The 15,202-nt window shown below is 42.4% G+C and overlaps 1 protein-coding gene and 1 long non-coding RNA gene across 2 annotated transcripts in view; one reads left to right on the top strand and one right to left on the bottom strand.

Annotated features, from left to right (window-relative positions):
- LOC135217073 (serine hydroxymethyltransferase, mitochondrial-like) overlaps nt 1-9,270 on the top strand; it is a 60,228-nt gene extending 50,958 nt beyond the window's left edge. The window contains exon 10 of the mRNA XM_064252756.1: nt 7,186-9,270. Within this exon, the coding sequence (XP_064108826.1) occupies nt 7,186-7,424 (239 nt within the window). The 3' untranslated portion in view covers nt 7,425-9,270. The remainder of the gene's footprint in view (nt 1-7,185) is intronic.
- Nucleotides 1-15,202, bottom strand: part of LOC135217074 (uncharacterized) — a 33,990-nt gene that overhangs the window by 3,461 nt on the left and 15,327 nt on the right. The window lies entirely within an intron of this gene.

Raw genomic sequence — 15,202 nt, 5'->3', positions numbered from 1 at the left:
CCATCTTGCTATCCACCTTCTTTTAACAATTGTTTCATAGTGCAACTGTAAGGTTTTCCTCCTGTTACACCTTTCAAACCTTTCTACTCTCAATTTCCCTTTGTTCATACGCGAACAAACCTTTGGTCCTAATAATAGGATCATTTCTACCACCTAGCTAGATCCAGTTAAATCGCAGATGAAAGCAAGGAATCTTGAAAGATCTGGCAACGAGTGCGTATATCGGATGAAAAGTGGTCAAGGACCAAGCACCTTCGCCACCACGTCAGTCTTTTCTTAACCACCTGGGCGAGAGTTGTGGTTGACCTCTCTCGGCCTTTACCTGGTTCATTGCCCGTTTCGATTGTGTTTAATGTGTGTGTGTGTGTGTGTGTGCTGTTATTATGGCTTCTTCTGCTCCTTCTCAGCCTCGTCAACTTGTGTGCCCCGGAACTCCAGGTTTTCTGTGTTCTTGTTTTTTGGCGTCGGCTGCGACCCCCCACGTCACTTGTAGTAGGGTCACTCTACTGTTTGTATAATAAATGAATCCTCGCACGGAATGCAGTGCGTGGCCTAAAAAGCAGTGGAAGTTATTTTACAGCAAGAGGGAGCATCGTAGGGTTTCTACTCTTCCTTCGTGGGGAGGTTTTTTGTCTCCTCTTCCCAATGCTTAGTCTCCTGCTGCCATCACACCCCATAATAGTGTTGTGCCTCTGTCCCCTTCCTTTTCTTCCATTGATTCGTCATTGGAAGTATCGGGAGACCCTCAGGCTGATTTTTGTAATGTTGCTCCTTCTTCTTTGGGAGTTAATTTGAATCTCAAGAGGGAGGAGGCTTTTTCATCATTGTCTTTGCTTATTGCAGAGTCAGAGACGTCCAAGATGGTGACGCTTTGGAAGACGCTGGGGCCTCGGCGTTCTCCGTCCTTGAGTTTGCTGATGCATTTCACGGATGCTCGCTCCCCCTCTCCTCATGCTGTCCAGCCCCCCTCCCCCCCCTCCAGGCCTCGTCTTCCTGGGTAACCACATTGTATTGCTTTGCGCTGCCAGTGACAGTTGCCGCTTCTTCAAGTCAGAGGGAAGCCATGGTGTCAGTCTCGCTACTGACGTTGTGGAGTTAATCATTTTGTATCCCTCTCCCAGAAGCGTCCACTTCTCATTCGGATCGAGGGGAAGCCGTGACGTCATCACCATTTATGACGTCACTCCCAGTCGTTTCCAATGTGCTGCCTTGTTTATCTGTGTTGTCATTGTTCGCTGCCGTGACGTCATCTCTGCCATCCAGTTCGCTGCATCTCCCTTCCATGTCGTCGGAGCCTTCTCTTGCTGAGCCATCTGAGGCATTATGCCAGGCGGTTCTTAAGAGATTGGACTCTGTGGAAGATAAGATGGCTGCCATGTTGGCTGGAAGGACTGGAAGCAAGTGTGTTGCATTGTCCCCATCTCCTGCAAAGAGATTGCGTAAGGAGCCAGTTCTGTCTTCCTCTCCTTCTCCCCATCTCCGCTGCGTCAGCGTATCAAGCGTTGGAAGACTAAGGACTTTTGCCTTTTTTCGCCTGCAAGTGAGGAGCAACACGCCTGTGTTCCTGAAAGTGTTGGTGTTTCGTAGAGTGCTAGTGTATCTTCCCATGTGCAATCTGCAGTGGCTGCTTCGTCCTCTGCATCGAGTCACGAGCGTGCTGCAACTTCCCCTGTTCGTGCAAGTGTTGCAGGTGTTCCCACTTCTCCTCTCCAGGGCCTATTTGTCGCTGTAAGGGTCTCAAGGCGCCTGTCAAGAGGTCGAAGGTTGTGAGTGCAGAGTTGGTACAGCAGGAGTGTTTGCCTGCCCCTCTCCCTCTCCCTCTCCCTTTCCCTTGCTCTCTCTCATTCGTTCTCGATTGTTCAGGATTCCTCTACAGCTCACGTTCATAGGTCTGCCACGCCCGTGTGGTGGATTCAACAATTCGGAGAGTAGGACTCCGGCTTGGTTGTCTTGCACTCCTTCCTACTTGGAAGCCTTGCTGGGAGCTAAGCAGGATCCCAAGTCATCGTTTCAATTTCCCTTGTCGGGGCACATCCAGTCAGTCTTGCATAAGGTTAACGCCTCTGTTTCAGATTGGGACGGTTCACTTCATTTTAGGGGCTCTGCAAAGCTGCTACCCCCACTTCTTACGAGGCATAGGAAGTACTATGCAGCGAACCCTGCCCTTTTGATGTCGCGTCATCTTAACCCAGACGTCATGCATTGGAAGCCGGGATTGACTTTGGAGCAGGTGAGGTCGGTGGTTCCATCATTGTCTCCACAAGATGCCTCAGCGTTAGAATCTATGGCAGCCTCCATGTTGCAGACGGTTTCTTGGCTGAACTTCTGGTCTATGGTCTTTGCCAAGATAGCTTCTGACAGGTCCCCAGAAGGATTGGTGAGTGCGTCCTCTCTAGCCAATCTTGCCAGTTTGTTGCAGTCCGGAGGCAAGGCGTTTTCATATGGCTCACCTCTGTGTTAATTTATGGGCTAACCCTCTCCTGATTAGAAGAGACACGGCTTTATTCAAGATGGAAAGATCAGTTGATCCTGAGTCCTTGCTGGCATTGAGAGATGGGGATCTGTTGGAGTCTCAATTTTTGTTCCCTTGGATCGAGCTGGAGGATGTGTAAACTAGTGCGGGGCTGACACCAAGGACAGATTGGTGCACCAGGCTGTCTAAGTCGGAGTCTTGTCCTCTGAGACGTCTGGCTCCTCCTCCTCCCCCTGTCCAGAAGCAGTCAAGAAGATCGTCGCCTGGTTGGCCGACGAGGCTTTCGATTTCGGCAGGGCCTCCCCGTTTGTCCTAGCCTAGGTCAGAGGACCAACGTCCCTTTCGCTCTCGTTCCTTTAAACCAAGAAGGGCCCCCAGGGGCAGAGGTAAAGGGAGTAGTCAGTGGGTTAGACGCCTCTCCCTCTCCTGTGCCACGGGTAGAGTACCTACTGCACTGGGCCAAGTGGCAGAGTTATGGGGTGGAGAAATGGGTGGTATATATCCTTCAGGTAGGGTACCTACTGCCATTCGACTTCTCTCCTCCTCTCTCGGACAAGCTGCAGCTCAGGAAGACGTATACTCCAGATTCTCTGAAGTTCTTGGCTCTTCGGGAGGAAGTGCAGAAGATGCTGGACAAGGATGCGATAGAGGAAGTGGTGCATCCGTCTCCGGAGTTTTACAGTCACATCTTCTTGGTGCCCAAGGCGTCGGGAGGTTGGAGACCTGTGATCAACTTATCCACCTTGAATCACTTCATCAGGAAGACACGTTTCAAGATGGAGACCTCGCGATCAATGTTGGCAGCTGTGAGGAAAGGAGACTTCATGCTGTCGATAGACTTAAGGGACGCATACTTCCAGATCCTTGTTCATCCGACGTCCAGGAAGTTCCTTCGCTTCTCTCTCGGGGACAAGGTCTTCGAGTTCAAAGTCATGTGCTTCGGGCTGACCACAGTCCCTTAAGTGTTCACAAGGGTCCTCTCTCTCATATCAAGTTAGGCCCATGCTCAGGGGATCCGTTTGCTGAGGTACCTTAACGATTGATTGGTCTTGGCAGGTTCCAAGGAAAAGCTGCCGCAGGACTGATCGTCTGCTTCGGTTTTGTCTGGAACGGGGCATCAAGGTCAACCACGAAAAGTCAACCTTGTACCCAGTCAAAGGATTCTCTACCTGGGCATGGTCAGTGATACGGAGGTTGCAAGAGGCTGGAGAAGTTGTGAGTGGTGGCGCTGACTTCCTGTTGGAACCACATCAGTTAGCTCATCAGTGGCAGGTTCTTCTGGGAGTTTTGTTTTCTCTGGAGAAGCTGGTCCCTCATGAGCGTCTTCATCTTCGGTCTCTACAATGGAAACTGGGGGAATTCTGGTCTCTGGCGGGGGACTCACCCGTTAAAGTTTCCTCTGTCTCTGGAAGTGAGAGAAGACCTTCGTTGGTGGTTGGACGACCGAAATCTTTTGAAGGGTGTCCCTCTGTGTTCTCTCCCACCGGACTTCCTTCTGTTTTCAGACACCTCTCTCGCAGGTTGGGGGGCTCATTTAGGCGGCCTCATTTCCTCAGGCGTTTTTAGTTGGAGGACAAACAGCAGCATATCAATGTCTTGGAGTTGAAGGCAGCCTTCCTGGGTCTGAATGAGTTTTGGGAGAAGGTAGAGGGTCATTCTGTTACTCTCATGTCAGGCAACAACACGGTGGTTGCCTATATCTACAAGCAGGCAGGCCTGGTGTCACGTCAACTTCACACCTTGACCGTCGAGGTTCACCAGTGGGCGGTCAACAATTCGGTAGAGCTTTCAGCTAGGCAAACGGAATGTGGTCACAGACAAACACAGTTGTCGGGATCCGTTCTTAGGCACAAAGTGGGTCCTTTCATCAAGTAGTAGCAGACAAGCTCTTCCAGGTTTGGGGGAGACCCATGCTGGACCTTTTTGCAACTCAGTTCAACAGGAAACTGGAGATATTCTGTTCAGTGGTTCCAGATCCTTTAGCATTAGCAGAGAACACGTTCCAACATCCCTGTGACAACCTGGAGGTGTATGCCTTTCCTCCCTTTTGTTTGATCCATCAAGTTCTGAACAGGCTGATGAGTTTGCATGGTCTCAGGATGACTGATAGCCACTCTGTGGCCTTAGGCGGAATGGTTTCCAGATCTGCTGTTGTTGTTGTCGGAGGTTCCGAGGGAAATTCCCCCTTGGCGGCATCTCCTCTGTCAGCTGCATGCGGAATGGTTCCACCAGTCAGTAGAATCCCTGTCCCTTCACGGTTGGAGGCTATCAAGTATCTCCGAGTGAGAGTCTTTTCTCAGGGAACAGCAGGGCTTTGTCCAGCAGTCTCAGAAGGTTGACCTCAGTGGTTTACCAAGGCAAATGAAATGGACGATTTATACTGTGATTGGTGTAGTAAATGGGGTTTTTCTTCACTCACAACCTCTATTCAGTGAATAGCAAACTTTTTAACCTTCCTCGGAGATGAGAAACGTTTGTCTGTTTCTGCGTGTCGACATCTCGTCCTGGGAACTTTCCTTGCTAGTTAAGGAGTTTGAGCAGTCGAGTTCTCTTAGGGAGCTCAAGCCTCTGACATGAGATGTTTCCTTGGTTCTCAAGAGCTTCATTAAGGGTCCATGTGAGCCTTTGCGTCGCTCATCTGACTGGAACACGCTCAAGGCAGTTTTCCTCGTGGCTTTGGCACTTTTGAAGAGGGTAGGAGAGCTGTGATGTGAAGCATACCAGGGGTTGGGGGTTGGTGTCCTTCGAATTTGTCCCGGAATTCATGGCCAAGACCCAAAATCCCTCTGTGCATGATGATAGGTTCACTTCGTTTTCCATTCCATCACTAAATGACTTAGTGGGTGGTGATGCTCAAGAGCTTTTGTTGTGTCCTGTCAGGGCCCTGCATTGCTATCTTAAAAGGACATGGCACCTTAGGCCAGGCTGCCGCAGACTTTTGTTAGCACTGGACGTACAAAGAAAGAGGTGTCAAAGAATACTATCTCTTTTTGAATACGGGAAGCCATCAGACAGGCATACTTGACTCTTGATGATTCCGCCACCACATCTGTGCAGGCTAGAGTGCATGACGTTAGGGGTATTGGTCCCTCTCTGGCTTTCAAAAAGAACTTGGCTGTACATAGATAGTTTTTTTTTTTTGCATGGTGCTTTTGTTGCATGGAACCAGTGGTTATACAACAACGGGACCAATGGCTTTACGTGACTTCCAAACCACATTGAGAGTGAACTTCTATCACCAGAAATACACATCTCTCACTTCTCAATGGAATGGCCGAGAATCGAACCCGCGACCACCGAGGTGGGACGCTAATACTATACCAACCATGCCGTTGAGGCACTCTTGGCTGTACATAGAGTGCTGAGCATAGTTGCCCTTAACAGGGCACTTTTGTATCTTACCCGAGATGGTTGTGTGGATGAGAGAATGAGTGAGTTGGTTGGTCTCTTTCTTTCTCTTGTATCTTTCCTTCTTCCTTCGGGTGGGTTAAGGAATAGACACGTCATTCACTGGACTGGTCTGATACAGGTGAGTAAGGTAGTCATACTGATAGTGTGGTCGCTTGGTATACAAATATTAAACCCTCTATTCAGTAGCATATGCTCCACTCCTTGGCAAGAGGAAGTTGGGAGCAGTAACCAACCCAGGTGTGTTGGTTTGTTATTGGACAGTCAAAGTTTCTCTTTGGTTCCCTATACAATGATTCTCCCATATGTCATTGTATGTCACTCAGTGTCTGGGTAGTTAGATTTCAATCTGTCTAGCTTCTCATGGGCTTCGGTCCCTCTCCGGAAGTTATTTCTTCTGGAGCTGGACTGGTGGGTAGGCCCCCCCCAGCTGGTTTAGGATGTCTTGTACCTCCCTCCAAGTATGAGTCTATCCTATTGTTAAGACCGAAGGTTTGTTCGCTTATGAACAAATGACAAATTTTCGAAGACAATTTGTATTTTTCATAGCTAAAAACCTGAGGTCTTAACATTTTACTGCCCACCTCTAGCCGCCCCTCAGTCTGCTAAGACATCCTGAGTTGGGAAAGACTGATGCGGTGGCGTAGGTGCGTGGTCCTTGACCACTCCTCACCCAATATACGCATGCGTTGCCAGATCTCACAAGATTCCTTGCTTTCATCTGCGATTTAACCAGATCCAGCTAGGCGTTAAAAATTATCCTATTATTAAGACCTGAGGTTCGTAGCTATGAAAAATACAAATTGTCTTAGAAAATTTGTCATTGTAGCTCCATACATGAATTTAAGTCTTTGGCTTAAATTCTATATTCCATTTCATTCAGTTTCCATAAAATTGTCGGTTTTAGTCCTAAGACTTTAGGGGTCAAATACATATTAAGTATAACCAGATTTTTATGTAGAGGTTAATGATTACCTGGTTGTAATGTAAATTTAAGAATTAAAATAATCTTTAACCAGTTGTAAATTTAGAAATTATGTAACTTATTTTTATCCAAGACATCTTGGACTTGGGATGATGTGGTTTTCCTATACATTAATTTTCATTTAACGAAGGTACTGTCTTGTATATATTTTTTATAACATATGGAAATGAATGGCATTGAGAATATTAAGAAAAATGGAATTTGAATGAAAGGGATTCAGAAACTAAAGGAATTGTACTGTAAAAGTAGTGAGACTTACACTTAAGGCCAGTCATAAAATTCAAGTTTAGTGTTGAAACTTTTATCTCTTTAATTTCAGGTACTCCAGCTCTAACGTCACGTAACTTCACGAATCAAGATTTTGTGTATGTTGTTGAACTTCTTGACAAAGCCTGTGCTATTGCTTTAGAGGCTACTGCAAAGTCTGGAAAGAAACTAGCTGACTTCAAAGCCACTTTAGTCAATGATCCAGAAATTGCTGGAAAGCTAAAAGACCTACAGAAATCTGTAAATGAATTTAGCTTGAAGTTTCCTATGCCTGGTTTTGATGATCACTGATAGGTTATCCTAACGTTATTAAAGTACGTATATTAAATTTTCCAAGGTTATCATGTGCCATCATCAATATTTTTAAATATATTGTTACTGTATTCTCTGAATTACAGGTTTAAAGTGAGTATAGTGCCTGATGAAACTTATCACAACTGGTTATATACTATATATGTTAAGGGTATTAACAAATTGCCCAAGTCATGTGAAATTTTTTATCAAAGCTGTTTTTCTTCAGACAATGAACTAACAAAAATCTACATTACCTAAAAATAAATTTTGTTGTATAGACTGCAAAGAAACTGTGTGGATACATAAAAATAAATTTTGTTGTATACACTGCTAGGAAAATGTGTGGAATCAGTTTGTGTTGATAGGAAATAGAAAAGGATGGACCCAATTTTTTAATCACATTGTCATGAAGGATTGAGATAGGATGAAATTGTGTGTGTTATGTATATTATCAGATATTGTACAGTTACTGTAAAATTATTTCCTTGTCAAGTTGGCTAATGTATTTGGTTGGTAGTCCTTTATTTATGGCCCTCATAAGATATACACCATGAATGGGTTGAAGGGCAACATTGCAGTATGGTGCAGTACAAAATTTAGATTTACATCTTGTACTGAAATGTATTTGTTAAATACGTAATGCATTTCTTCTTGGGGGTCTGTATGGTACCATGAAGGGAAAATGCTAACTGAACATGCATTTTATGGGCTGCCCAAGACCAAGAGTCTGTGCTGACATAAGGCTAACTCAAAGTAAAGAACAAGCATTTTCTTGCAAGTTCAGTGAAGTATGGTACTTGTACTCCACAAAAGTGCAGTTTTTATTATAAGACTAAAAAAAAGCTGAAATTGAAAAAAAAATGTTTGCAATTAATATAATCATTTCAAATCAATTATTTTAGTATGTAAGATATCCATTAAAGGCTGTGAAGATACAATATATATTTATAGTATTGTAACACTCAATTGGAAGTATTCATGAATTTTAGGTATACTTAATAGTGATTTAGTTAATATGGGATGTTTTGGGTAATCTAAGAATAATACATTGTATGATTGTATGAGATTTTCTAGTATCAGGCAACTGATGTACTTATCATACGATTTCAATCTGGATCTTTAATCAAATTATTTATTGATTACAGCACAAAAATTCCTAAATTAATTTAAATACAGGATAACTATTGAATCAACTTATTGAACTCATATTTACAGAGTGATAAAATCCTGAAGGCAATGCAAAACAATCCAGTATTATGTGGAATACTGTATTATACAGATGCCATTGTATTGTCTTTGCCTTACTACAAAGGTCAGTAGTAGAGACAATTTTTAACTTACTGTCATGTAGCCTTCAGGTACATCCAATATTTACGAATAAAACTGGCAAACTATGGTAACTACCTGTATGAAATCTCTCTAACTGCACAAGTACTTTTTGTATGTAACATGAAATCCTGTACTTGAATGCATGACTAGGATATCAAGAGTTATTTTGTTACTCTGTTAGATACTCTTTTTCCAAACCCTAAGTTGAAAGCAACAGAACTGGAAAAAAAATTGCTCCCAGAAATTTTACAATTCTAGTCTATATGCAAGGATCTACAAGGATTTTTTTTTTTTTTTGGGGGGGGGGGGGGGGGGGAAGTTTCAATCTTTTATCAATATTGAATGGGGAATTAAACATTGTAAATTTATTGACAATTGAACAAGACTGTAGGAAAGCTCATTGTCATAAATCATCTTCAACATATATCGGGCTAAAACGTCTGTTGTGGGAAAAAATTATTTTTACTTCTAGGTTGTTAATTTTAATTATGTTGACAATAAAGAAATGCTTGGTTATGCAATTTATTTACCATGCTAACTTTATCTGTACACATATGTATTCTGATTCAATGGTTTGAGTTGTCTTGTTTACTCGAGATGAAGTCACAAGCCATAAAATTACCAGAAATCCTCTTTTTGAAAATGAAGGCTATGTATGAGTCTCATACCCCTGACTTTGTTAGCTAACACCTGAACAGGAGTCCCACTCAACAAGACAAGACAACCTGTACACCAGCTTCATCACTTCACAATCTTATAGACAGCACTTTGGCCTACAAGGTCAGGTTGTCCTTAGATGGCAAGTGGTACAAAACCATCTCATCTAGGCCAACAACTGGCAAGAGAGATTGAGGGCTCTGAGTGTTGGACAGCATGCCTTGCCAAGGATAGGGCTAGCAGAAAAATAATCTTGAGAGAGACCTTGATCTAGGTTCCCCCAAGGCCTCATTATGATGCCTAGATAAGGCTGCAGAGTAGTCACATCCTACTCTGAAGGCCAAAACTCCTGAGGTGGGAAAATGTTTCTGAAATTCATCATGAGGATGGACAACTCTGTTAAGGGGGAGAGAACTACACTTTCCTTTTGGAAGACCTGGGTCATGGCATAGAACTATAGCCTTTCACTGCAATGTCTAAGAGAAGCTTGTGTTGACAAAGGTTGATGAAGTATGCAACCTGCTGAACAAGAGCTTTGACTGAAAGAGACCCCTTCCCCCTTCTACAATTTCAGTTGCAGATGGCCAAATTTCCCCGATTATACATTAGCAAAGGAACATTGAAGGCAGCTGAACATATATGCAGTCCTGCAAGAAAATTCTATTGGATAACTGCCAACCTTGAAAGAAGGTCTAGTCAAACTAGTGGTACATCAGAATGTATGGCTGATAGAGTGGACTGCATGGTAATACAAGTATCTCTGGGCACCTACCAAAAGACATAGAAAATCAAAATCAGGATACCAATCAACATGGAGCCAATGAGGAGCTAGAAAGGTAGTTCTGATCATTTAGCAAATGAAACTGGCTGGAGGAAAAGTGTACACATCTTCAGTAGTGTCACAGGTGCTAGAGGGCATCCTCCTAAGTATCCCAGGCATGTGAAATTGGAGAGCAAAACACCAGGAGCTTCCTGTTTTAGCAGTCAGGTGAACATAGATGTATTAATCACTGGTGTTTGTCAAAGCTAGAGCCTTTTGCCACAATTCTGTAGGAAGCACTCTGTCCATGCGCGCTGTCTCTGGCAGATGGGCTGGTCTGCCAAAACATTCAGCCTACCTGGAATGTACTTGGTTGACAGTTCAACATGGTGAACCACGTATTCGTGCATCTGCTTCACCAGCTGACAATTATAAAAGGAGATCATTCGCTCCTGCTTCTTGACATGGCATGGTCATGTTGTTGCACATGAAGGCACCTTTGGACTGGCAATTGTTCATCTTGCTGTCAGCTTGGGCCAGCTTGCCTGGGGTACATCTATATTATATCTATGGTTTGCTGTTTCTAGTCATCCTCAGCAACTTTTTGTCCTTGGAGAAGCTCTTGCCTCAGTTGCGGTCACCAACACCCACTTCATTAGCAAGTAACACAGCAGTGTTGATCACAGATGACCTTCCCTCTCGCCTTCTGCCCTTGAGCTAAGAGAAGACCTTGTTTGGTGGGTGGATGACTTTGGACTCATCACCTCCTGAATAAAAAATTACTACTATTCAGAACTCCTCCCTCTCCCTTTATTCTGATTATGTACATTGGCCAGGTCTTAGCAGATATCAGCATTGAAGAATTGAAAAGACCTTGTATAAAATCAGTTCTATCAATGCTGCCATTCTTTAACAATAATAATAATACTGCAAGTCAGGCATGGAAAAAAAATGCACTACAACAGCCCTAAATATGCATACTGTGGATTAAGTGACTAAACAACCGTGGAATTATGGAACATCATTATGCATCAGTTGTGTTAAAAGCCATCAAGCAAGATTTTAGTCTGTTGGTAATATATAATGTTTAATACAAAACTTGTAAAACTGAAAATGCAGACAGAAATCGTCAACAAGGAAATAAAATTAGAATTAAGCGTAAGGGGTTTTAGTGACCCATCAAAAAAATTTACATAAAGAATGGTAGCTAGCCAAACCATTCAAAATATAGTAGCAGCATGGTGAATATGTGCTAAGCAATAATGAAGTAATTCTAGAAACTGGTAATTCCAAGGAACATAATACATAAACCAATAATTCTAAAGGAAAAATCCTTACTGAACATAAACCAATGATTCTAAAGGAAAAATCTTTACTGAAAATAAACATTAAGTCCTTAATAGTTTACAATATGAGGATTCCTTCTACAAGCCATGAAAGCATTGAAGATATTCATGCAATAGAGTAAATTTTTAAGAGATTTGTATTTTTAAATACAAAAGTATACAAATGAGCTGCTAATTGGAAGTAACCAGCTGGAATCGGTTATTGAAAATTTTCTCTTTAGCAAGATCATTGGCTGGTGCTTGGAGAGGAACTTGCTGTTGCTGTCATGGAGTACTTTTGCCTTCTGCATTATGGACTAAGTGGGTTGGTTTTGGTTTATAACAAAAGGCTCTGGTTTGTCCACCTGTGGAAAATAAAAGTTACAATTCTTAAAATTTTTTTTATCTGTTCCTACAGGATTACAAACCATCACCTTTTAGTAAGAAAAACCCACCTTAGTTGAATCTCGCACCGAAATATCATATATTCCCATTCACAATAAGAGCAAGGGGCAGACTCCTGTAATCTCTTGAATAGCAGAGCCATAACCCAAGATGAAATCTTGCTCACAGAAGATCGAAGCAGGAGACCTGGGAGCAGCTGCGACGAAATAATCTGGGAACGTATCCAGAAGGTAACATAAGAGCTTTGAATAACATGAAAGCGGAATAATGTACGCTTTTTTATTATCCTCATCATCCGAAGAAATAGGCAACGAGGGTTCCACATTCGACTCGTTGTTCTTAGGACCCTGTTTGCTCTCTTTCTTCCAACTCGTCAGCTCCTCCAATTGATGATAGAGAGGGACTAAATTATTGTCTCCTTGAGTCTAAGTCGAAGCAACTGGAGTTGTAGATTTTGACACTGGCGGTTTCATGCCAGTTGAAGCATCTAGCGCATGTGAAGTCGAAGCCAAGCTCCTGACATCTTGATGAGTTGAACTTCTCGACGGAGTCAAAATATGACGTTCGGCAGTCCAGTCGAAGGCGGCTGCCACTGCCGTAAGAATACGAGGCGAAGTCCATGTTTTTAGGGTCGTTGCCGTATAATTAGGCGCCCTGTGAGGTTATGTTAGACTTGCGATAATCTTACGCTAAGTCGGTTGGTTATGACTTCCATACTCATAGGAGTGTCTTGGGGTTTGATGATAACTTACGAAGTCAATATCTTCTTTGGTTATGACGATGGAGATGTGTTCAAACACATGATGATAAGTTCATTCAATCTCTTTCTGATGTGAGGTTTCTAGTAGAAAACAGTGAGTACAAAAATACATCTATTCTTCTGAGATTACATGATGAAAATTGTACAGGTCTTCTAATGATGATGGCTTGATCACTTCTGCCCTACAATCTGGTTTACAAATCATAAAGGAAGCAGACAGTAACTCGAACATACGAACATACACACAGATGACATAGATTACAAGTCACGTAGGCCGTTTGAATTATAGGTCACGGTGGTTGTCTCAAGCAAGACGCTTGGACTACAGTTTACAAACAAATGAATGACCACAGGTGGCGACAACTAGACACTGACTGATTACAACACGTCATCTTAGCCTACTTTATCGTATACGTCATCTTAGCATACTTTATCGTATCTGGTCTGATCACATTCCTGCAAGCAATCTGGTTGACCTCTTGTCACTGGTTTTAATTAATCAAAGTTTTAGTTTTTTTATATATATGGAATAACATTCCATATTTTTATTATGTAACACTTACACATGTAGCTACACTACAAGAAAGATTAGGACTGCTGTCTACTTCTGTTCCTTTTAACAGGAGGTGGAGAGAAAACCTCTTCAGTCAAACGTCTCTTCAGCGGTTGTGAGGTTGAAGAATTGCACCAATTGCGATGTCTTACTGGCGACGAATCACTCGAATCTGTCAACAACTTTGCACTAAATGAAACGCCTTTCCAATGGCGTTTAGTTGATTCCTGCTGGCGCACCACAGGATCAACAGAGGAAGTGGCTGTCTGTGGACAAACCCTGACAGTCTCCCTTGGATCTCCGGTATGTCTTCTCCCTGAGGCGGGGGAGCGTGACTGACAGGGACCTTTGTCTAGGAGAACTGTCGGGACAAACAGCCACTCCCTCAGACTGCACTGCACTGACACTTTTCACTTCACTTGCAGTCTTTTCTATGAAAGACTTTACAGATAAACCTAACTGCACAACAGTATTAGCTAACACATCAAATTTAGACTTGAGGCTGGCAATGGTGTCAGGATAGAAGAAGCAGAAGACACTATACTAGCCTTACTTTCAGCTCTTAGAGCAGCTTTCCTCTTCCTATCCTTAATGATGTTATCAGAGTGAGAAATGAAAACCTTCCAGTTGTTCACTCTAATCCTTGCATTCCTCACAAGTAGACTTGAGAGCACTCAAACCCCCTACACTTAATGCACTTAGAGTGTAAATCATAAATGGGTTTAACTAACCTAGTTTTGCAACCCTCTGGCACAAAACCTAACTATAATGTTCCCTCCATATTGGAGGGGGATGGGTACCAGACACCCCCACGAATATTTAGAACTCTCCTCTAAAAATGCTTAATCTGCCTATCTTGAAAGTTCAAATACAAAATGTATACTTAAAGTATCATCCAACATCAAATATATCACTGAATTGTATTATTATTATAATTTCAAATTCATCTGAAACAATTTACCATTAGAAATATATAAACAGCCAATAACAGAGAGAGAGAGAGAGAGAGAGAGAGAGAGAGAGAGAGAGAGAGAGAGAGAGAGAGAGAGAGAGAGAGAGAGAGAGAGAGAGAGAGAATAACTCTTTATGATATCAAAAGATTGAAATGAACTTCTAAAGGCAACACTTCCCCTACATAAATACATATATCTTTTCCAGAGAAGAGAGAAAGAGAGGGCTGAACAAGTATCTGTTTGTCTGTCTATCAATTCTTTTGCTGAGAGAGAGATAAAAGAAGGAAGAAATAGAAACACCAAATGTATACCTCATGTAACATCCTACATCAAATTTACCTTAGATTATTATCATATTACTGTATTAATCTTAGAGATTGTATTAATATAATTTCAAAGTAATCTTAAACATTAGTACCCTTAAAGGTATATACGTACATAAGTACTTTTAACACTTGCAGCCAAGAGAGAGAGAGAATTACCACCATGACACGTATCTTGTGGAGAGAAAGAGATTTGTCCTTACAGTATTTAAAAGAGTGAATTGGAAAGATTATTGAAAAGAGTGAAATGGAAAGATTATTGTATTTAAAATACTCGCATCTGAATTGCAGTTATGGGATTATTATCATGCATATAGCATTATTATTGGGAAAATAACAATTTGTCGAAAATTGAATTTTTCCTAACTATACAAACCTGAGGTCCTTTAATAATAGGAATATACTTTCGGCGTAGCTGGAATTACGGCCGTTGAATCTTGAACAAGGTGGTTAGGCAGTAACTACCGTGGGGCAGGCTAGCCTGCCCTGATGTAAACACTCCACTTTGCCTTTCGGCCCAGGTTCAGATTGAGGGGTGACATGAGGTGGGGATATTTGTTAAAGGACCTCAGGTTTGTATAGTTAGGAAAAATACAATTTTCGACAAATTGTTATTTGTTCTGATACGTAATACAAACCTTTCGGTCCTTTAACAATAGGAAGACTCACTGATTGGTGGGAGGAATCTGAGTGAGCCTCTAGAACTGACT

This window comes from Macrobrachium nipponense, chromosome 7 (genome assembly GCF_015104395.2).
Source record: "Macrobrachium nipponense isolate FS-2020 chromosome 7, ASM1510439v2, whole genome shotgun sequence".
Lineage (NCBI taxonomy): Eukaryota > Metazoa > Arthropoda > Malacostraca > Decapoda > Palaemonidae > Macrobrachium > Macrobrachium nipponense.
The sequence above is the reverse complement of the archived record's forward strand: the minus strand, read 5'-3'. Positions and strand labels throughout refer to the sequence as shown.